We start from the raw sequence: 24,727 nt of genomic DNA, 5'->3' as shown, positions 1-24,727 counted from the left end.
TGTCTTGTTAATGCGATGTAACTCTCAGTTACTCCAGATGTCCAGAGGTCAGTAGTAATACAGATATTTTCAACTTCTTTAACAACTTGTGATCTAATAATTTGCTCAGTTTTGATATAACATTCCTGAAGCAATGAACCTGACAAAGTTTTCTTGTTGGCGGTTTATATCCAGGAATCCACCCTGCAAACTTTTTAAATGCTTGTTCTTCAACTATGGAAAATGGATGAAACGAGTCTTTACATATCTATTTGTTTTTTTTTTGTTCTAAACTAATATTTTTATTAATGGAAGTATCCATCACCTTCGAAAATGCAGATCAGTCGTAAATCGAAACTCATTCATTAATCAGAATACCCAGTTATTTTATTTTCAACGTTTATCGATAGCCCGACTGTCCCGAAAGAGTTATTTTTAGTTTTGTAGTAGTCTCTCAGATCAACTAATCGTCCTCGTCGACGGAAAGTGTTCGTTGCTCCTCTGTTTACGTCTCCACAAAACGTAGCTTTTTTGAATCAACCATCAACTAGTAGGCTTAACAGTGAGAAACCGTAGATTCATAAATGACAAATAATGATTTAAAATGCAGGAATTTTCTGATAAAAATGAAGGTGAAAAAACAAAAGAAAGAAGCTGGTTACTTCTATAAAAAAAGAAGATTGTGTATTGAAAATCAACCAGTACAAGAAAAAGAAACTGGTAAAGATGACTTAAGTCTATGGTGTATTTATGATGAATTGGACATGACTCATCTAAACATACACCAGTATCGAGATATATAAAAGAAGTCGACATGTATTTGTCTGATGATATATTACCCACAAAAAAATTCGAACGGAGATTGGAACTGTCCATTACAGTGGTGGAAAAACCATCGCCATGTGTATCCTAACTTAACCACTATATTCATAAAATATTGTAGTATTGTAACAAAATCTGTTCCTTGTGAACACATGTTGAAAATCTGGTTTAATTTTAAATAAAAGAAGAACATTGTTAACAAGAAAAGTGGAAAAACTTATGTTTTTAAATGCCAATTTAGACGATTCGCCATTTAATAATGTGTAATGTAAATGTAAGTACTATTTGTATATTTAAAATGTCAACGACCCACCTCTAGTTTCTTAGGTATATTAGGATCGGAACCAGAGATATGTAAAATATCTCTGATCAGAACTAATCATCTCACTAATGGGCATCAATAAGAAATATGGAGCGGAGACCAAGGGGAAATATGATTGTTATCTTTGTCTATTCGCTGAAAATATGATTTTATATCTGTGTTAGATATCCTGTTAAATTTTACCATACTGACCATAAACTTTTACCTACACTGTATATTTGGTTAAGCAACCTCTAGGGATATATTTTGGTGATATTTGTTTTATGATTTGTACAAATTTATTGTATGAATCAGAGCACAGTTCTAGCTGGGAAACTTCTTGATTTACTTCTTCAGCGAATTTTTCCCATTTTGCTCATTTATTCTTTATCTCACAGATATTTTTTTATTTCACAGAAACAAATGACATCAACTTATTACCTGCCACAATTAATTATCGAAATACTGATTAAATTAAATATAAAAAAAAATTATATCTATAAAGGTGTGGGTCGGCACTGCTGACCCTGAACGGCCGCCACTAGATGACAATGTGCAAAGATCCAGCAGATCTACTGTAATCATCTAATCTTATTAAAATCTTTTGCTCTGCTTGAAAATTTTATATAAACATTGCCCTTTCACTCTATTTAATTTCAACTTATTCTCTAGATATATGTTCTTTTAGTTTTTGTTATAAATAATATGGGGTTAAGTCAAAGTTTTAACAAAAAACAACTGGTATAAAATCAATTTATTAAAAAATAGGTTACAACAACTTGCAAAAATAATAAACATTTTAGCTCTTCAACCTTGCTTTTTAAAAACATCTATGGTTTGACAAAAAGCGCTATTTTTGAAATAATATTCTTCAGTTTACTGGCCTTAAACATTATAACTTTTCTGTAAGGAATAACTTGCTTATCTTCTGCCAACCACCTGCCCCCCAATCCAACATCTGATTCATTGGCAACACTAAACTCAAAGCCAATATCAGCGTCTTTAGAGAATATTTCTTCCTCGTCATTGGTAAAAATTACTTCATCTGAAAAACAAAATAGACAGTTTACATATAAATTTAGTACTTATACTTGTATTATTACAATTGATTCTTTAATTGTTGAAAGAGGTTAGGCACCATTTTCTACTGATTCTAGTTATTGCAAAAATTCTTCTTTCTTTTGTACAAAATTTTTTCAACTATACACTGAAAAATTTTAAATCCTATACAGGTACATTTAAAGAATTATTATTATTCGTTGTTGTTTTAGGTAAATTATTATACTTCATCTTTTTGTCTTACCTTTATTATCTTTGGACCGACAGGTTTTACATATCATAACATAGTACTCAAAATCATACGATGGATCCTTTTTCTTCATCCTATCCACTTCTTCGCTTAATGTGTTTAACATAGGAACAGATATTTGAGCTGGAATATTAACAAAGCGTTCATTTACTAAAAATCCTAGCCTACTATGTTCTGTAACTATTTTCCTAATTTCAGTTTGGATGGATTCATCTGCATGTTTTTTGCTGAGTTCTTCAAGCAAAGAAAAGAATTGCTGCACACATGGAGTCTCCTAAAACAAACAAATCTATACAAGGAACAATATTATTGTAGAACAGCTAATTCTACCTTGTGCGAACCCAAATTGACGACACTAGCGATACCAAAAACGTCTTTTTCATCACTCATTTCAACATCTTCATCCTCATCATCGCTGTCGCCATAGCTTTGTTTCAATACAGAACCTACACCATGTTGTGCAATCAGTAAATCACTCATTTGGGAAAGGTCTATATGAGCTTTAAGGAATAACTGATTTAATAGTTGCTTAATACCATGAAAATCTTGTACCTCAGGATTCCGTCCTTCAAATGTTGCTTGAATTTCCTAAAATATTAACCGTATTTGTCCACATTTTTACAAAAAAATTATCTTATTTCATTTAAATTTTACTTTTTATACCTGCACGTGGTTCATATCAATTACCTTCTGTCCATGGTAAGTTCCCGAATCACTCTCTTCGTTACTTGATCCTTCGGATTCAGATTTGGAAGGTGCTCTGGACTTCTTCTTTGGTCCTGCCATAATACTGCCAAATTAATTAAAATACGATTTCAAAACAAAGTTACAGTCCGGTTGGTCCGGTATCCAACAGTACGTCAAAACAATTTTAAATTTTCTAACCTCAATAATTTATAGGTTAATTTTGACAATTTTGACACACCATTTGTAGAGTTGGAGTATTTCATAAGTAACAGATTAATAAAATAAAAAATAATCTGTAATGATCATAAGCAGTACCGATAAAAGAAAATTATGATGGACTATGACTATATATCAAAAATAAGATTGTATATAAAATGAAGTAAATAAACAGAAAGAGAAAATAGTCACCAAAAGATGAGAGATTTTAAGAAACTGAATCAAATCATATTTAAGGTAATCAAAACTGAAGAAAGCCGATAAATTAAGAGAGTATTGAGTAAATATATATATTTTTAAACTGGTTTGAGTCTTGTAAACTTAAAATCAGTAACCGAGTAGTAGTAACAAGGACAGCAGAAAAATAATGAGTTCCAGAGAACACTACGATTTTGCACTAAAAATCTACCAGACAAAGTGTACAATTCAAGATCAAAAAAATACTACTAATAATTGATAAACAATTATAACGACGACAAATAATTGATAAACAAAGCGCTTGACAACCACCTAGAGAAAAATTTGGAAGGCAGTTGCAAGGCACAACAAATTTTTGTTGTGCCTTGTGGAAAGTTGCTTAGTGAAAACATCTGTTCACTACTATAAAGAGAAAATAGAAGGCTAATGTATAACGATGATAGAATAGTTATGTTATGTAACAATCTTCCAATCATTATCGTTATTTTAATAAGACGTCCTTAGATAAAGTGTCAAAAATAACAACTCTCATCTCTAACTCTAAGTACATTTCATAAAAATTTTATTATTGAAAATTGAAAATAGATCATACTTTGGAATTTTAACTAATGATACCTTATCAATATTCTTAAATAAACTTTTAATTTCTTATTTGAATAGCCTTTGTACACAATGGCATATTTTTAACGTAAATTAATAACATCTAAAGGTACCTATGATCAAATAATATAGAAAAAAAAGAGGTTATTCTTTGTATGTGGGTATATTTTATTTTATAAAAACCCTTAAAAGGGCAACATTACAAGCACGAACGTTTTCGGAACAACTGTTCCATCATCAGGTTAAAATGCAGGTTAACATGCCTGAGCCACCAAAATATTTGGGTAAAAACCCTTTAAATTGAAAAATGTTACCGAAGAATGTACATGATGTTTATAATATTATATGATGTTTAATATTTTAATTAGATTTTACTTCAGGTAACATACACCCATGCTTAAGTGAGTTCCAGTGTCCGGAGAGTACACCTCTTCAAACGGACTACGGTTGGCAACTTTTGTTATACGTGGTATACAGCCAGCTACAGGAATTATTTTCCTTGTGGATTTTTTTAAATAATATAGATCTATAGTCTTTGGTATGCTGGTATTAAACTCACGCAAAGGTGGAAATTATAGGTTTAAAAAATTTTGAATGGAATTAGTTAAAATATTCAGAGTGAATTTTGTATAAATTATTTACTATTTAATTAAAAACGTATCTGCACTCCCTTAAAAAATATTAATGAATGGGTCCAGAGGATAGATACTGATGAAATAAAAATATTTATAATATATGTACAATTAAAAGTTTGCTTCTTAAACTTGCATATAATTAAAACAACTTCTAAAATTAGATGTTAATTTGCATATTTCTAAAATAAAAAAATGTAAATTATATTCGTTAAAAAGTTCCTCCAACCAACTGTCAATTTTCAGTGATGCAAACTGCGAAACCAGAACCAGATTCACATAAATTCCCTAGCCTGTTGTACTATACAAAACATATAGAAAATGGACATCAGGAAGTGATTTTTGTCGCGTAAATTCAATGAAAATTAATGCTTTTTTAAGGAATATGCCGATAATATTCCTAAAACTGTTGTTTCACGAAATAGAAAATCTAATAACGTGAATAAAAAGTGACATAAGTGAGGTCTACAAATTTGAAAACAATGAATCTCATGGTGGGTGACGATCGTGTTTATGCCGCCGAGAGAATTACTAGGAAAAGGATTCGAAAGGTAAACATGAATAGTAAAGAGATGTAAACAATAAAATAATAAAGTATTGTTTGGGACTTGTCATATTTGGCGGTTGGAACAAAAAAGGGCCGAATTATTAATGGGAATTCCTTATTTTATGGTCAAAATGTCAGAACACCATTAAATTTAATTTAACATGTTGACTAGGTTTTAAATGTTTTTGATGGAATTTAAAACCCTCATTAATGGTGCAATTAGTTGAATTTCGTCGAGCTTGTGGTTTGTTGTGTTGAATGTAAATAAATAAAAGTTTTTCTATAATTTATATTATATTAAAGTCGACTATTCCACAACTTAAGTATAATTTCCCAATAAAAATATATTAATGGGAAAATATAGTTAAAACATCAAAGCTGATATAGTTTTTTGGATTACACATGATTAAGGATTGTTAAAATTATTTGGAATTGGAGTAGACATTTTTCTTTGTTGTTATAAATAGTTAATTTGTTGAAATTTACTTTCATCTATTAAATGATGAGTGCTAGGAATATAGTTTTCAGTTTTGTGGTTTCTTTGTGAAATAGTGGTATAACATTTTTCCTTCTGTTCAAATACTACAAATTATGAAATCATCATAATGTCATATAAAAAGTGGGACACTAGCAAAAAGGGAACAAATAGAGGTTGAAATACAACTGAAATAAAATGCCTGTTTATTTGGATTTTTTTGTAAATACCAGAGTAAATTAATTGGAGTACTAAGGACAATCCTAATAGTGTCTTAAACCAATGGCTCTAAAGTGAAGTCACTGCAAAACTAGAACTTGTTGGTTAGGGAGATGATCTGATGCCACTTCAATTGTAAAATACAATTGCAGCAACATTTGAGATGTAATTAGTACATCAAAGAAAAGCAAAACCAAATTTTGAAACTTAATTTTTATGTATAATATTTAGTAAAAACAACAAACTGCAATGTATTCAGTCCCAGTGATGAAACATGATGTAGATCGTTTAAAAAAATGTTATTCTTGTTTTAATTTTTGCAAAATCAAATTGTCAATAGGATAATTAATATCTAATTTATTACATTTCTATGTAAAATGTTTATTCTACTACAAATCATTCATTTAAAATCCTAACTGCTGACTCAAAACCTATATTTATCACATCAACTGGAATTGAAACCACATTAACCCATTCACGGCCAAAGGTGCGTAAACGCAACCTTTATTGTTAATTTTTTTTTGGCCCGAAAATAATTTTTGTTTTCTTTTTATTGAAGTAACATCTCAATAGATTGAGGTATATAGTATCATTTTTCTTTTGACAAAAATATTACTTTTTAAATATTTTAAGATTATTATAATTTTGCATAATTTAATGATTTATGCACATCTTCATACAAAAATTTTTTCCGATACTAATTATAAACTTAATTCATATTTTGTATTCTATAATTATAAAAATATGTTGAAATTTTTATTATTCTAAAAACAAATTCATTCATACTTTAAAAATAAGGTCTATAATTGCATGTTTATACGATGGATTCGTATACGCACCTTTGGCCAAAACCATATTATATTTTTTTCGTAGACTAAACAATCTGAAATTACTATCTCGTCAATAGTCAATACACTTTATTCACTATTTATAAAATTGCTGTGTGCTGTAAACGTTATATTTGCTTTTTTCTTGACTTAAATCAGTTTGAAAGTTTCCTTGTGTTTATTTGTTTTATATTCCATATAAGTTGAAATGAGGTAAGCTAAATTATTATCATATGAATGCGTGTATATAGTAGTAGTAGTGCATTTTTTTGTTTATTTTAGTAAATTCTCGAAATATGAAATGAAGAGGGCACTAACTAGTAAAGAGATAATGGCTTTGTTAGAAGAAGACTCAGACTGTGAAAATGCTGACTCACTTGATGTGGTTTATGTGCCGCCGGAAACAGATGAAATTTCCAATGTAGAAGACATTGATGATATTATTGGTACAGAAGGAATAAAAACAGATATTGTAGGTACATATGAAATACAAGTGAATGGGAATTCTGACGATTCTGATGATGATATTCCTCTGAACCACAGATCAAAACGTCCAAAGAAAGAACCAGACAAAAATAATAAATCCAAATTTGTCCCAAGTTGGGTAAAAACAGATACTCCTTCGTACTCGGCAGTAATTCAACATCAGTCTGATCGATATTTAGAAAATATAAAAGCCAACCATGGAGGCAAGTCACCTATTGAAGTTTTTTCACTCTTTTTTGATAAAGAAGTAAGTGAGAGCATTCGATATTTTACAAATATTTATGCATCGCAAAATAACCGTCACGATTTTGAAATGAATGATACAGATTTAAAAAAATTTATTGGCATATGTATATTATCTGGTTATCACACTCTGCCTCAAGTTGATATGTATTGGTCGAAGGATGAGGATAAAGAAGTGCACATTGTAAGAGAAAGCATGAGCCGACATAGATTTCGTTCAATCAAACAGAACATACATTTGTCACATAACATCTTACTGAATAAAAATGATAAATTGGCAAAATTGTCACAAATTTTTGAAATAATTAACCGAAAGTTTGCACAATTTGGAGTCTTTGCAAAAAATCTTTCCATTGACGAGGAAATGGTTCTATATTTCGGGCGACATTCGTGCAAAATGGCCACATTATAAAAAGAGACGATAATAGTGCAAGAAGAAAATGTCGGATGTGCAAAAGTAATACTATTTATTTATGTAAAAAGTGTACAGTGCATCTACACCCCGAATGTTTCGAAAATTTTCATCTTAAAATTTAATTTACAGTTAAGATATAATATGTTCCTTTTTTAAAAATTGTATGTGTATTCGGCCAAAGGTGCGTATACGCACCCACCTGTTTTTCCTTTCATGAGAAAAAAAAAATTCTTTTTGGTTGTAAATTAGTCTTAATTTATGTGTTTTTAATCCAATCTAATAAATCAATTGTCCAATTTCTCTTTGTTTATTGTCTCGGCCCTTAATGGGTTAAACAATTAAATTTATTATTTTACTATTTTCCATAACACTAGCAGAAAAAAATATTATTTTGGTGCCGTAATGTGCATACTATACATATATTTCTTTTTGCGAAAATACCATAAAATAAGTAATCATCCAAGCATTAGATGTCAGCCAGTTTTAATGGGTTTTGTAAGGCATATATGAATCTCTTGAAATTAAATTATATATATTATACTCTTAAAGGGGTTGGTATTTTTATAAAATGGAAACCTCTATGGCTAATGAATCTTTGGCATAATTGGAGACTTAACCCACTGGAATCATATATACGATGTAGGTAAAAGTTTATGGTCAGTATAGTAGAATTAGAATTTAACAGGATATCTAACACAGATATAAAATTGTTATCTGTGATTGTTTTATAAAAAACTACCATTGTTATAAAGTGCAGACAACTCAAGAAATATTTTGAAAAATATTTTGTTTACAGATGAGTTCTCCTTCACAATTCACATGAAACATAATCCATCCATTGTACGTTATTGGTCTCAGGAGAATAAGCATTTGAGTGTGTCTGTGTGTACGCAGTATCCACAAAAGTTGAATGTATGGACTGGAATTTTGGGAGACCATATTATTGGTCCTTTTTTCATTGAAGGCAATTTAAACGCAGTTAAATATCTCTAATTACTGCAAAATCAAATTATTCCTGCACTTCAACTTCAAATTTCAATGAAATTTGGTTTCAACAAGACGGCTGTACTGCACATAATGTAAAAGCCGTTAGAGACTATTTAGCGTTAATTTTTGCTGAACATGTCATTAGTACAGACAGTACTATAAAATGGCCCCCTCGGTCACCCGACTTAGCTCTTCTAGATTTTTATTTTTAGGCGATGCTAAAAACGAAATTGTACAGGCATGAGTTCGAGCGAGCCACCAACTTGGAGGAACTGAAGGAAAAGTTATTTCAACTTAACCAAAACATATCGGCAGATGAACTCAATTCCATGAGAAATGCGACTTGGTTATTGTTCGTTATAATTTGGTGGTCTGCTTAATTTAATTACCTAAGAATTTTATTTGGTTTAGAATTTCTAATTTTTTTAAATTATTTTTAATTTAAATAGTAGTGTTGGAATTATTTTTTATTTGATTTCATTTTCATAGAACACATTTTATACTTTTATACTTACTACTTTTATCCTTTTTTGCTTCATGTTTATGGAACTAATTTTTATTTTCACACCTACTGCCTCCAAAAAATCTAAACGAAAATGTGGTTTCAAAGATATTATTTGGAAAATACCAAATAATATCTTATTTTTAATTAAAAGACGTAATTTTTCGTCCAGTTTAAATTTAATATAATACATCTACTCCTTCCTAATGCTTTACTAGTACTGTCTTTATTTATTATGCTTTATGAACGTCCAACCCACGAACCCATGCAATACTCATGGCATACCAAACTAGTTCTGTTCTGCTCATTACCACAATATTAAAATCAAAGTGTCATTACTTTGACGACGCGACGTTTGCCAAATAATTTTGTATGAAGCTTTTTTATTCTGGCATCATAATTCAGTTTATTATTTTTATTGGGAATAAGGCACAATGTGACTTCAAAATAAGCTTATTTTGATGTTTAGATTTCCAATTCGGAAATCGAACTTAAAATATGAAACATTAATAAATTTTATTTATATAAAACAATTTCCAAAGTGGAAATCAAAATAATTAAACTTATTGTAAAGTAAAATTGTGGCATATTCCCAATAAAAAACAGTAAGCTGCGATTTAAATCAATTAACCCAAATTTGATTATCCTAGAACATTGTTCAAATGCTAAAAAGACAACAGGTCAAATAAAACCAATAAGTTTGGCAACCTTGCACTTCCCTTCTTCTGTTGAATTTAGTATTTCCACTAATGCATTTTCGACGATATAAAGGGCGGACCTAATTTTTTCACTCCATCTCACGTGAGGTCCATATTGAGGATAGATTATTACCCAGGCTGTACATAAAAAAAGTGGGCACAAAATACAGATAAATTAGAGATTGGAACAGCACTAAAGCTAAATCTCAGTTTACCAGTAACAACTTTATAATGGAACAAACTAAAATAAGTACAAACTTCGGATAGTTTACAGTTTATTTTTTTCTAATCATATTTTTTAATATTATGTAATTAGTTAATTATTAATAATATAGGTTCAGTTAACAACACAAAACAAAATATACTTACACTATCTAATTAATACTAAAGAATGTTTATTTTGTTGGCAACTAAATATTGGGACATAGAAGAAGAAATATTTATTTTTAAAACGGAGTAGTATCTCCCTTAGACTTTATGGCCACTCGAATTTGATTGAGCATTTACTTGACAAAGGATCTGCACTATTCAGAGGTAAATTCATGGCAAATCTGCTCTATTTTAACTAAGTTCATGTAATATCCGTTGTGGATTATTCATTAGTGTCTGTTTTATTTTATGCTATACTGTTTCAATGACATTTAGGCCAGGACTGTTAGAGGGCCAAGAAAGGACATTTATATTGTGGTTTCCAACCCAGTTGTTTGTGAATGTATCTCAGGATGCTTCGTGCAGCTCAAAAATATAATTGTTGCCAGCATTTAATTTTACAATACTTGATACTAGGCTATTTTGAAGTATTCCTTAATATTTCGCAACATTTACAGTACCCTCAGTAAATTAAAAACATCCTAACCCTGAAACTGCCATCCAACTACAATCAGTCATCACTTATTTTAGGAAAGTTTATGGTACATTTCAAATAGTCTGTGAAAAGCCTTATGCTTATTATGAATAACTCGTTTGCAGTAATCATCACATACATTGGATTTTTATTCTTCACTAAAAATTACTCGGGACCAATCTTCTACCATCCTAGAAACCTAGATTTTGTCCAAACGAGCTTGGCATGCTTTTTTGCTGTTAACAGTGGATTTTCCTTTGCTTATAAGAAAATATACTCCTTTAGTTTAGAAAGCTAAAAAATTTAATTTTCAAAAACAAAAAAAAATTCTCAGCAGCTTTATTAGATATGAACATGAAATATTAGAATCAAACATGATTTTTAAATATTATTTTGTCTTTAAATTAAACAAAAAAATATTTTTTTTAGTTTCCATGTATCAAAAAGAGTGCGTAGAGGGTTTTCTAGAGGGTGTTTCAGTTAAAGTCTCAAAAGGTGTAAGGATTGCAGCCACTGAATCCTCGCTGAGCCGGCTTCTTTGTTTCCTCATGGCCAAGTCAGCACTGGATAAGATCCTTTCTGCTGGGATGGACGTAGCTGTAATTGATAGAATATTTTATTCTGGTAGTCTTTCCAGCAAGATAAGATGTCCATGCTTCTGTTTTCTCATTCTTTGTTGTCTCTCTTCATTGTTTCTCCCAGGTTGAGGCTTTTTTGTTCATATTTTTTATATAAATTCTCTGAGTTTTGTCTCGGAAGCTTCGAGTTTGCGGCGAGGAACGATTACTAGAGAAATACAGTACACCCAATTTGTTTTATTTTAGTATGTATTTGATAATTTTATTTCTTGCCGCTATACAAGAGTTTTTCAAATGGAATTCTTTGTTATTGTTTTCGTCAATATTAATTTCTAATACATATTTTTTTGTCGACATAGTCAAGTAATAAATTTTTGTTCATGGCCACACTGTGAGGGGTGACATACTTTTCCCCTCCTAGTTAGGCTGTAACATTTTTGCAATTTTTAAGAAACCCTTAAATTAGTTTTAGTATATCCCATTCTGCTTCTTGGGTTCTGAATGGTATTAATTTTGAATTGCTGAACAGAAGAAAGTAAGGGAAAAAAAGTTCTTTTTATTTATCACATTCACTGTTAGATTCAAAGGTGTCATGATCTGGTGGTATCGCCGTAATGTCGGGTGATGGTTTATTAGAAGGAGCTTAACCATAAAAATTGTTTGCGTATCAGGCGTGTATCGTAATAAATTAAAAAGGATTGTCGAAAATATTTTAAAATTGTCTGTGCTTCTTAATGTATTATGTTTCATCAATATGAATTATTAAAACAGAAAAACCCGTCCCGTCCCGCTTGTATCTCTAGTGGGGACTCAGTTAAATGGGAAATTGAAAAATTTCTGGTGTCTGCCAAGGATCAGATCTGGGCCATCCGTCTTGGTAAGCCAGTAGCATAGCCACTGAGCAGTCAGCATCTGTTGCAATATTAGTTACACATGAAATTTATCTGTAACAAATATCTATCACACCTGTCCTAACACACTTGACTACTTTCTTATTAAGAACTACATAATATCATATAAATATTTGTTATAAATCTATGAAAAGGATAGTTTCAGTATAATGTTTCCATAGAAAAAAAAAAATGTTTACGAGATAGATGTGTGCTAATACCTACAAATTTTAAGCAAGAAGGACCTTAACATATAGTAAGACCAAAAGCAGATTGTGAACAGGAGACAATTAAAAAAAGCACAAGAAAGGTGAATATAATAAACAAATGAAAAGTAATAGAGGACATACAAAACATTAGTAAATAGAAAACTCTCTAGGAGTGGTGAATGAAAGCTCAAAAAGGGCTAGCATACTATCTAAAGACACTTTACAAGAAAGAGCATTGTTTCTGTATTTTTTGATAATATTTGTGATCATTTGATTTCTTTAAATTAAATCAGCTTTCCTCAAATGAAGATGTTCTGGAAATACACCGTAAAAATACTGTCCATACAATTGTAAAGTCTTACATCTTGAAATGTACAATGTATAAATTGTTTCCGAATTAAGGTGAAATGTAAAATAGTTCATTCTTTAATTTATAGTTTTTTTACAAAAATATATAAAAAAGACTAGCTGACCCGGCAAACGCTGTTTTGCCTTATAAATTATTTCTAGTTTCTAGATAAATTCTAGTGTAGACAAAAAGTTCCTTACTTATTACAAGTGTGTAAGTATGTGGTATATGCGTGAAATGGGCGAGGAGCGCTATGAACGATAAGGGAATATAAAAATAACAAACGCCAAACAATATTATTTTCAAGTTATTATAGTTTATTACTTAAAATTACATATCACATATTAATTACTATAGTAACCCTAACAAACAAAATCAATCTCTTAATGCTATAGCGTGAACAATATTTTTTGTTAGCCCATCTTTAGCAAGCACAAACAAACTGGATGGTTTACCCACTCGAGAGCATGCTACGTACAATTGCCCGTGTGAAAAACATGGTGTACTCAAATCTAAGCCACAAATAGACATCGTTTGGACTTGGGATTTGTTGATTGTTATTGCAAATGCCAATCTAATCGGAAACTGAATTCGTTTGAATTGAATTGGCACATCTGTAGGTATGATAGGAATCCGTGGTATTAATATATTTTCACCTTTGAACTTGCCATTTAAAATGCTGGCTTCGATAACGTTTTTCATCAATTTTCGAATAACTAATCGCGTACCGTTGCACAGCCGTGGCGGGTTTAAATTAGGAAGCAAGATAATTGGAGATCCAGCTTTCAATTGTAAATTATGCGGTGGCATGCCTGGCAAATCCAGTGAGTTCAAAAATTCTGTGGGAAAATTGACAGCTTCGCTGGCATCGCAAACTGTATCAATAGATTTGTATGATACCAAGTTCTCTGGCAACAGTTGTTGTATCTTCAAATTTAAATTGTTGACGTCTGCATTTTTTGCTGCTAAAATAGCTCTTTCTGCAAGCCACTCATGATTTATGTACTGTGTGTGTACATCAGGAAATATTTGTTTAATGAGAGTATCTTGCGAATCAGCGATTGTGCAGAAATCGGTCGGTAATTTTATGTATCCAGTTTCATCTGAGAGTTACACAGAAATAGAAAATTAATAATTGTGAACGTTACTACTACACTTGATGCATAAACAATAATCATGGATGGCCGAAAACTGTGTAGGGAGTGAGAGAAGTCTTGTGTGAGTGAAACAGGAGACCGGCTTCAGTTTATGGTATAGTGTGGCATTTCACTCACCAGTAAAGGTGCGGCAAATTTGAAGAATCTAAGATTGGTAACACTAAGCATATTATCAGGATTAAACTTTAATAATAAAAATAAATGTTTATTTTCTTAAAAAACATTTTAGATTTTTAATCGAAGTACAGTTAAAAACACTATAATTGATGAGTTATCGAGCGAGATGAAAAATGATTAAATTACTAAAATAGCCATAAAAAATAGGGGTTGTAGATAAAAAAGTAAAAGTTTAGGGTTGTATGTATTTTTTAATGCAACATTATAAAAAAACAAAAATAAAAAATTTCGTCGAAAAATAAAAAAAAAATTAAGGGTGAACAACCCTTATCACTTAAGGGTATGAAAAATAGATAGTAGCCGATTCTCAGACCTATTGAATGCGCATATAAAATTTGGTAAAGATCGGTAAAGCCGTTTCGGAGGAGTACGGTAACTAACATTGTGACAGGGAAATTTTATATATTAGATTCATACTGGGAAAGGCTAGAGAATTATTTCGGACCAATATCAAAATATCTGAGTAATATCCAAAGCTCGTTAGTGGAGATTAATGGATTAGTGGAGACAATTAAAACAATGTCAATCAAAATTTGTCTGTGTCAAATGAGTAAATGGTAATTTTTTTATCACAAGATAGTACTTTTCCTGTCATTTTACTGAATACGAGGATGTATTGATATTTATATTATTGACTAGTAAGACCCAGTTCTCGAAATTATTATGGCCTGGTTCTTTTAAGCCCTGAATCAAATGTGACCCAATTTTGACTTTAAAATTTTCTAGTCTTCTAGAGAGGGATGTTTTACTAATATTTCATTTGTACTTCCAGGGTGTGGTGGAGTATCTAGTAAAATGGAAAGGCTGGAGTCAAAGGCACAATACTTGGGAACCCGAGGAAAACATCTTGGACAACCGCCTTATAGAACTCTACGAGCAAAATCACAGACCGGATGGAACCCTCAAAAGGGGACCTAAGAAAAAACACCATTCTGCTGCGGCTCCAGTAGCAGAAGACACCGAAGATGAGGGAGTCAGGAGTGGGGAGGAAAGTCAAGATGAAGGTCCATCTGAGACTGTGACTCCCGCACCTCCTGCAGCCAAAGGCAAAAGCAAACATGAGGCGAATGCTCGTGTTGAAGACGATGATACTCGGGCGGGTTAGTATATTGTAAATGTAAATGTATAATGTAAAGTGACTTTTACATGGCAGCAATGCAGTTGTTTTTAAAATTCCGTGGAGTAGGTATTACATTGCATAAATTAGAACATAGTCTAAAATAACTTGCAATATTTCATTAAATTTGAAGTTTCCTGCTTTGTGTTCATACAGTGTACAATTATTTTGACATCTAAGATATGATTTGGATTGGTTTACATGCATCAGCTTTGATTTTTCGTCTTTCTTGACCTTTTATATAAAAATTAATCACAAATTACATAGGGTCATTGTGGGTAATTGGAAATAGGGGTGATTGGAAACAGTACTCCCGACGGCTAGAAATGAAATATGGCAACAATGTCACAGGCACAAAATTGCAATTCCATCTTTGCTTATTCTGTGAAATGACATTCAGTTGTTTACAGGCCAAGTGAATCCCCATTTTGTGCAACTTAAATTTAATTGTTTTTAAACACATAAAGCGATTTAGAACAGTGTCAATATTTTACAAATTTCATCTCTTTGTATTAAGAGAATTCTTATATTTCTTAAAATGTTAATTTGAAGGTTAATTACTACAAGAAGTAAGTACATTAAGTGTTTACAATCACCCCAGTTGGGTAAATGGAAATCAATTTTTTCTATTAAGGGAGTTATTTTGTTACAGAGCTCTTACCATTTTCAAAATGCCGAGAAAGTACATAAGAAAGAGAGAACCACCAAAATACTCTTTGAATGATTTAGTAAATAAAAATTAAAAAAAAAGGTGTTAAAGGTGTTGACGTTTATTCCTTTAATTCCTGTTTAATCCTTTTCAATAATTGTTGCTTCTTTAAACAACCATTCTCTTTACACTATTGTCACAACCCCCCTCCCAATTTTTTCGACCCTATTGTTAACTTCATAACCATCCACATCTATCATACCTCACTATTTCATCATTTTTACACTCTTCACGTTTACATCATATTCCTGCCCATTCTTCTTTCTTTTGCTATTTCTCTGTCATTTCATATATCAACCACCTACTCATTAGTTTTAAACTCAGTAACCATTTAAACATAACCCAACAATTTATCAGAATTCACTATTTCCCGCTTTACCAAAATCCTTAATCAACCATTGCTTCCCTCTCTTAGTCAACAACTTAGTATAGCACACTCACAAATCAAATTTTAGGCTTTTATATACCAAATTTAATACAACCAAAATATATTTTGTTCAGGGTGCTACATGCTTTAAGCATGAAGGACCTCTATTATCTCTAATTTGTTGATTAACTCATTTATTTTCCTTTAACCCCCTCCCCTTTATTCTTTAGTCATTTCCTTTACTTTTATTCTTATCAAGTCTCTGAGGAGCTCAGCCTTTTCAATTTTAAATTAATTCCATATGTTATAACTTTAATTCCTTCAGCCGGAAGATTTCTAACCCTTTTTTCAATTTATTAGACTCACTTATATTAACCTTTTTACCATACGAGCAGTATTAAACAATTTCATTTAAATACGAAGTCTTATATTAGCTACAAATATATACTATTTAATTTTACCTTGTCCTAGATGTGAGCAACATAAAAGGACAATTCCATATATCTAAGCTAATTTGTCACAAATTACACTTTTTAGACCACACTCCATACGACAAAGAGTAACATAAGCTGCCTAATGCATACGTCATTCTCTTAAACATGACCTTTAACAACTTCAGTAATTTTACATCTTTTTATATCCAAAATTAAATAATTAAAAAAAAAAAATTTTAAATCCCAACACCTGGATTACTGTTATCATTTTTAACATCATCAAACTTTTGAATCTTTTGGCTGTAGTAATGCTATGTTTAACTAATATTGTATCATGGTACATTGACATTTTGTTTTCGACACCGTTCATGGGTATCTTGTCAATCAGTTACCAGCTGAAGTCCGTTTGAAGAGGTTTACTCTACGGACGCTGGAACTCACTTAAAGCATGGGTGTATGTTACCTGAAGTAAAATTTAATTAAAATATTAAACATCAAATAATAATAATAACATTATGTACAATCTTTGGTAACTTTATATGTATATTTTAAAGGGTTTTTACCCTAATATTTTGGTGGCTCAGGCATGTTAACCTGTAAGTATAACCATTTTGTTTTTTTAACCTTAGTCAAAATTTTAAACCACGTTTGCTTTAATTAAATGGTTTATACTTATTTTAGGTATTTTTAACCTGATGATGGAACTGTTGTTCCGAAAACGTTCGTGCTTTTGATGTAGCCCTTTTAAGGGTTTTTTAAATATATACCCATTTACAAAGATTTAACCTCTTTTTTGTGATACGTGGTATACAGCCAGCTGCAGGAATTATTTTCCTTGTGGATTTTGATTTAGTAAATGTCGTGGCAGACGTCCAAACAAAAAAAAGGAATGTATAGGGAGGCTGCTGCTTACTACAGTATTCCACATTGCGTTATTTACAATCGCATAAATGGTAGAAACATACCAATAGATATGATGGTAGCTAGATGGTGTGTCTACTGCATTTTCAGACAAAATTGAAAACCATATTGTGACATGTTTAAAAGCCAGAGCAAATGTGGGCTATCCTTGCGATAAACAAGAGTTAATAAATGTAGTTGGTGAATACGTTTGAGTCAATTGCCTACAAACTCGCTTCCAAGATGGCATCCCTGGCGAAGATTGGTATCTTGCATTTATGACACGGCATCCTTTGCTTTCGCTAAAGAAACCTGAGCATATTCAAAAACTTAAAAAAGATGCTCGAAAGCCAGAAATCATTTATGATTTCTATTATGAACTAAAAGAAGTTGTTCAAAATAATGGCCTTAATGACATCAGTAAATCCATGTTTGTATTTAATGCTAACGAGAGTGGATTTAGTAGTGATCCCTCCAGAATTAGAGCAATAGGATCAAAGGGTAAAGCTCTATGTAGAGTTTCTGGTGGTTCTGGGCGGGATTCCACGACAGAACTCGCATGTGTTTCAGCAGATGGAAAATATTTACCACCGTTCATCGTTTTTAAGGGTGCTGCTGTCCAAGCAAGATGGAGAGTTGGATCCTTCCAAGAGAGATACAGAATTTACCAAATCAAAAAGCTGTACTCTTATATAATGGCCACCGAAGTCATATAAGTATTCGAATAATTGAACAAGCATTAAAACATAACATTGACCTTATTAAGTTTCCCAGTCATTTAACGAACACATTGCAACCATTTGATCAGTGTGTTTTCAAATCAGTTAAATATACATGGGATCGAAAGTTGGTAGCATATGAAAAGAAGAGAATGGGGAAAGGTACTGGACATTTATCTAAGGACAAATTCATAGAACTTCTAAGTGAAACTTGGCAGGAGGCTATGCCCTCACAAAATATTATATCTGGTTTTGAGACTACTGAGGTGTATCCTGAATCCGAATTTAATTCAGAGCAGCTTCAGTTTTATAAAGAAAAAATACTCTCCTCAGAAAGACAAAGACCTCAGAATAATTTCAGAACTATACTGGAATCAGACCGCATACATGAAAATTAACGGAGAAGAAACAGATCACATAAAAATACTACGCGGAGTTAGACAGGGATGTATTCTATCGCCGTTGATATTTAATATGTACTCAGAAAAAAATTTTAACGAGGCTCTTTACGGAATAGACGAAGGCATCCTTCTAAATGGTGAAAGAGTAAACAATGTTAGATATGCCGACGACACCATGGTGATAGCAGATAGTTTAGAGGGACTTCAGAGGCTAATGGACAGAATAAACGAGTACAGTCAACAGTACGGACTAAACATTAATACCCACAAAACCAAACAAATGATTGTCAGCAAGGAGAATATAAATGGGGCTCATCTATACATTAATGGGACGCAGATAGAGCGAGTAAAACAGTATTGCTACCTGGGAACTATTATAAACGAACAGTGGAGCAATGTACAGGAAATAAAGTGCCGCATAGGAAAGGCAAGAACGGTCTTTAACAAAATGAGCGCCATCTTCAAAAGTCACAACATATCCCTGGATACAAAAATGAGACATTTGAGATGCTATGTTTTCTCTGTGTTGTTGTACGGGGCGGAGGCATGGACGCTTACAGACACCACTATTAAAAAACTTGAAGCATTTGAGATGTGGCTTTATAGAAGAATGCTGAGAATATCATGGACAGCAAGGATCACGAACAAGGAAGTTCTAGAAAAAATGAAGAAGGAACCAGAGATTGTGTTTACGATCAAACGCATAAAATTGCAATATCTGAGACACGTTATGAGAAATCAGCACCCTTACTCCCTGCTGCAGTCTATATTGCAAGGTAAAGTCAAAGGTAAGCGAGGACCCGGTAGAAGGAGAATATCATGGCTGCGGAATTTAAGAACATGGTTTAAGAAAACCTCAACGGAGCTGTTTCGAGCCGCAGCGAGCAAGGTCATGATTGCCAATATGATTTCCAACATCCGAAACGGATAGGAACCAGAAGAAGAAGAAGAAGTAAAATACTAGTGGATTTATTAACAAAACATTAATAAATGAAGCTGAACCATCATCATCCAAACACCAAACATCTGTAGCTAAATCTGCAACATCAATTGCCGAATTAGATATGTCTAGTTTTATTTCTCCAATCAAAGACAAACTGGACCGTATATTTCATGTGGAGTCAACAAGAACGACAAGAAAACTTGACTCTGACATAGTTAAAGAAATTGCTCCCACAGAGAAAAAGATAATTCCTCAGCTAACACAGTTGGTCTATGCAGAAGTATTAACTGCTAGTGACGTGTTGAACATAATAAAGGAACAGAAGGATCTTAGAAAACAGAAAGGAAATGGAAAAAGAAGTAAAGTTTGAAAAATTGCTGATTTGCTTGAAACTTCAGTACCAAGTAAAAATACAAATCCAAAGAAACGTAAACAGTCATTGTCGTCATTTGATGCAAGTGAAACAGAAGTATCTTATGCTGAGAGTGATGACAGTCCATGGGATGAACAGGTAGAAGAAAAGCTACAAGAACTAGAGGCTGCAGAACACCACAAACTCCAGCAGAGGAAATTTGTATTAGTAGAATTCAATGAAACGGCTGACAACATCTTAGAGATATCTTTGTATGATCGAAGATATTGATTGGGATGAAAATGAAATTAAAGTTATAGCTCTAAAATGTATGAATGGTACCTGCAAGCAATTTGCCATACACGAAACTGACATTAGTTTCGTCAACCTTGAACAAATTATTGGTATAGCCCCTGAGCCAAATATTTTTCCTAATAAGTTTCCTAATAAGTTAGACATTTTTGAACGTCAGTAAATAAGGGAATATTTATAATTTTAAAAATTCGTTTGTTATACCTATTTATTTTATTTTGATAATAATTTTTTTTATAAGTTTCCTTAGCACATATATTCGGGGGTAAGTGGAAACATTGACGTGTTTAATGGAACCACATTGCACGATTTTTAGATTACAAACCATGTATCATTTTACTCCAGTTTCGTATAGATTATGTTTAACAGAAGCAGAGATCATTGTTTACATTTACCCCATTTTTCGTGTTTCCAATTACCCTGACTGACCCTAGTAAACTTAAGTTTTTAATAGTCAACTGTCAAATGAAAAGTAACAAGAAAAATTTGATTGTATTAAGTTGTATTGCCTTGCATTGCCTCAGTATAAAGTGTCTGAAATATGTCTGTATGATGGTAGGTTCTGAGGAGACATCAGAAACCGTTGTAGCCCCAACGGAATCTGCAGAAAATGAAAACTCAAACAGTTCTAGCAGCGAGGACAGGAGGCCCCTTTTAGCTAGAATAGACGTTGGGACAAAGAGGAAGGCAGAGGTATTGTCGAAAGAGAGTGGGAAGATCGGAGTGACTATAACTACGAGCCCTACCAGTTCAAGTCCACCACCTATTAAAGTAAGTGGCCTTTAATGCCTAAATTTTTTTGCTCATAGTTTAATTTAAGATTTCCTTTGGGATCAGACATAGCTTTAAGAGTCGTATCAGTTTTTTTAGGAACCAGCTGTACATGCTGCATATATTTGTCAATTTATAAAGTTTGACTGGTATGAAACTAAAAAAGCTCTAAATAATAATTGCTTCACTTTTAGACACCTAAACTTTCCTCGAAGCAGACTTCAGCTGCTTCGCGGACCAATGAGCGCCAAAATTCAAAAGCCGAAGAGGAATCTTCAGCGATTCCATCAGCTTCTAGTCCAGCTGTTCTGACAGCTACAGCGCCGAGGACCAGTACGGATAAGAGACAGGTACCCGCTGACGCGACTCTACCGCATTCGTCGACTAAGGAACCAGCATCGCCTAAACCTATAGCATCACGTACTGATGAAAAAAGGTAACGATTTTGTTTGTTCTGTGGTGGTAAAATAATTGGGCTGTACGATTTATTCTAATTTTGCAGTTTTTAGGAAACATGATTATATAAATGATATGATAGGTAGAGCGTTTGGTTGAAATAGGATGCCAGTCATGAACAGAACGGCTATATGTATGGACGCCGCTGCTGTTTCGACTAAATCGATAAATATTTATACTCCACTAATATTCTTGTGCCTTTTATTTTTCTTGAAGGAAAATAATCTTAAAAGCATTTAAACTAATGTCAAAAATCAGTTGTTTAAAAAAACCTTCCAAAAGTCCTTGGAAATTTCAAAACTTGCGTCAAATCTCACCTTTTTAGTAAATATTCTAGGAAATTACTTTGGAAACTGATATCAAGTATCACTTTTTTAGTAAATTTTCTAGAAAATGACGTTGGAAATGTCAAAACACGTCAAATGATATTTTTTTTTCAGTATATATTCTAGGAAGTTTCTATAGTTATTGTTTCTAATAGTCTTGAAATTTGGTACGAACATTCCTTGTGATCCACAGAAGAACCTTATTAAATGTGTTGCGTTTCTTCTGTTAATATTCTTGTGCTTTTTATTTTTCTTGAAGGAAAAGTCTTAAAAGCATTTAAACTAACGTCAAAATCAGTTGTTTAAGAAAACCTTCCAAAAGTCCTTGAAAATTTCAAAACTTGCGTCAAATCTAACTTTTTTTAGTAAATATTCTAGGAAGATACTTTGGAAACTGACATCAAGTATCGCTTTTTTAGTAAATCTTCTAGAAAATGACGTTGGAAATGTCAAAACACGTCAAATAGCATTTTTTCAGTAAATATTGTAGGAAGTTTCCTGGAGAACGTCAAAAAACACATCAAATGACATTTTTTTAGTAAATTTAAAAAAAAAATAATCGTAGAAATATCAAAACTTGCGTCAAATCTCACTTTTTTTAGTAAATATTTGAGGAAGTTACTTTGGAAACTGACATCAAGTATCACCTTTTTAGTAAATCTGCTAGAAAATGTCAAATGACATTTTTTCAGTAAATATTTTAGGAAGTTGCCTGGAAAATGTCAAAAAAGACGTCAAATGTAATTTTTTAGTAAATTGTGAAAAAAATATCCGTAGAAGTATCAAAACTTGCATCAAAATATACTTTTTTAGTAGTTTTTCTTGAAAATGATATTGAAAATGTCAAAACTAAAGTCAGACATTTTTTTTAGTAAATTTTCTAAAAAATAATCGTAGAAATTTAAAAAACTGGCGTCAAATAATACTTTTTAGTAGATTTTCTAGAAAATGATCTTTTCTTCTTCCGTTCATACGCTTATTTTCCTTTTTTTTTAAGCAAAAGTTGTATAGTCTTGAAATTTTGTATGAACATTCCTTTTGATCCAAAAAGATCCTTATTCAATTTATTGCGTTTCTTTTTCTTCTGTTCATATTTTTGTACATTTTCTTTTTCTTGAATCTCTTGATGCAAAGAAAAACTTTCTTGTATTTAGGGCCTAAATATTATTTCACCATAGTATTTTAAATAAAAAATACAGTGTTGCCACTTAGCAAAATTTTAGCAGCCTTTACTGACATTGTTGTATTGACGATTAAATGATTTATTTAAAGGCCCGAGAAGAAACCGGAGCCCAAGCCCGAAAACGGCCAGCCGGAAGAGAAACCGATCGCTGTCAACGGCCATAACATCAATATCAACAACAACACCATCCCCAACGACATGCCATCCCTTACAAGTCCGAGTTCGGAGTACTGGCTGGCTAGGAACCCCGTGGCAGACCAAGTTTTCATAACTGACGTGACAGTCAACCTGAAAACAGTGACGATTCGTGAATGTAAGACTGAAAAGGGATTCTTCAAGGATCGTGACGACAAAAGTCATCCCAGTGATATTGTATGATTTGGTTTTTGATCTAACGTACTGTAGTTGGTGAAACATTGGGTAAATATGAACATTTCTAGAATATCAAGCGTTTGAACTATGCACTGTGGCGTGAAATGACACATTTATTTTTTATTGGTTGATGATTACTTTTTGTAACCTGAAAACATAGATGGTCGTTCTGAAAACTGTATGATAGAAAGAGTATAATATTCCGATGATTCTAGACTACGGTCATGATAGTTGCCATTAAATGCGAGTAATATACATTATTTTTTCTACGACCAGTTTCCATTAATAAAATATTTTGTGTCAAAAATATGAAACAAATGCAAATTATGTGTAATAAAATGAAGTAATTGATTATTAATTGTGTTTTCTTAATGATTGACATACTCTTGCCTTGGATATTCTAGAAATGGCAAACTACAAATTTTCTTAGAATATCTTTTTTGATAAATTGAGCACAAAAGAAATATTTTTAAATATGCCTAGTAGAGTAGCGTATGTGATACCAATCAATTCGGGACGATGACGTCATGACTTCGACATACGTCATATGCTCCTGAATAATATCCCTCATAAATATTACAGAAAGCTTCGTTAAAATATCCTCTTGCGGATATTTGCAGGGAGTTATGTAAATGGAGGTATGTAGTAGAAATAATTTTTGTAATAAAAAATATAGAAAATTAAGACAAAAATATGAAATTATGTAAATGGTATGCTTGTTATTCTTTAATATAAAGTCTAAATCATTTAGCAATGTTTATGTACAGTTTAAAAAAATATTTGGATCTGGTTTCTGTAAAGTAAGTGTTTTCAGATATGGTTGGAGATATTTCTCCATTTTTCCTGACTGGAGCGTTATTTTTTTACAAAGCACGTGGTGTTCGTGTGTATTAAGGTATAAAAAATGCTTATTAAAAGCTTTAAATTTTTATTTTAAAGAAGATCTTTTCGGAATTGAATCATTCCATCATCAGTTTACTAAAAGAGAGAGTAAAAATACCAATATTAAAAAACAAGT

The 24,727-nt window shown here is 31.9% G+C and overlaps 2 protein-coding genes across 3 annotated transcripts; one reads left to right on the top strand and one right to left on the bottom strand.

Moving 5' to 3' along the window:
• Positions 1–1,841: 1,841 nt before the first annotated feature.
• LOC140440509 (protein BCCIP homolog) lies at positions 1,842–3,301 on the bottom strand. Of its 2 annotated transcripts, none has more exons than XM_072530893.1 (4): positions 3,075–3,301; positions 2,742–2,999; positions 2,406–2,685; positions 1,842–2,147 (listed from the first exon to the last, which is right to left on the bottom strand). In XM_072530893.1, exons 1-4 carry the CDS (start codon positions 3,195–3,197, stop codon positions 1,933–1,935), a joined length of 876 nt encoding a protein of 291 aa, XP_072386994.1. In that variant the 5' UTR covers positions 3,198–3,301; the 3' UTR covers positions 1,842–1,932. The 2 variants fall into 2 exon arrangements, with proteins under 2 accessions (XP_072386994.1, XP_072386995.1); XM_072530894.1 differs by having other exon boundaries at positions 3,099–3,297.
• A 1,756-nt stretch (positions 3,302–5,057) lies between these two features.
• On the top strand, positions 5,058–24,060 carry Pc (chromodomain protein polycomb). Its single transcript, XM_072531419.1, has 5 exons — positions 5,058–5,295; positions 15,120–15,447; positions 21,161–21,372; positions 21,567–21,808; positions 23,427–24,060. Exons 1-5 carry the CDS (start codon positions 5,227–5,229, stop codon positions 23,713–23,715), a joined length of 1,140 nt encoding a protein of 379 aa, XP_072387520.1. The 5' UTR covers positions 5,058–5,226; the 3' UTR covers positions 23,716–24,060.
• The last annotated feature ends 667 nt before the right edge of the window (positions 24,061–24,727 follow it).

This window comes from Diabrotica undecimpunctata, chromosome 5, assembly GCF_040954645.1.
Source record: "Diabrotica undecimpunctata isolate CICGRU chromosome 5, icDiaUnde3, whole genome shotgun sequence".
Taxonomy (NCBI): domain Eukaryota; kingdom Metazoa; phylum Arthropoda; class Insecta; order Coleoptera; family Chrysomelidae; genus Diabrotica; species Diabrotica undecimpunctata.
Note: the sequence above shows the minus strand (reverse complement) of the source record. Positions and strands in the feature narration are given on the sequence as shown.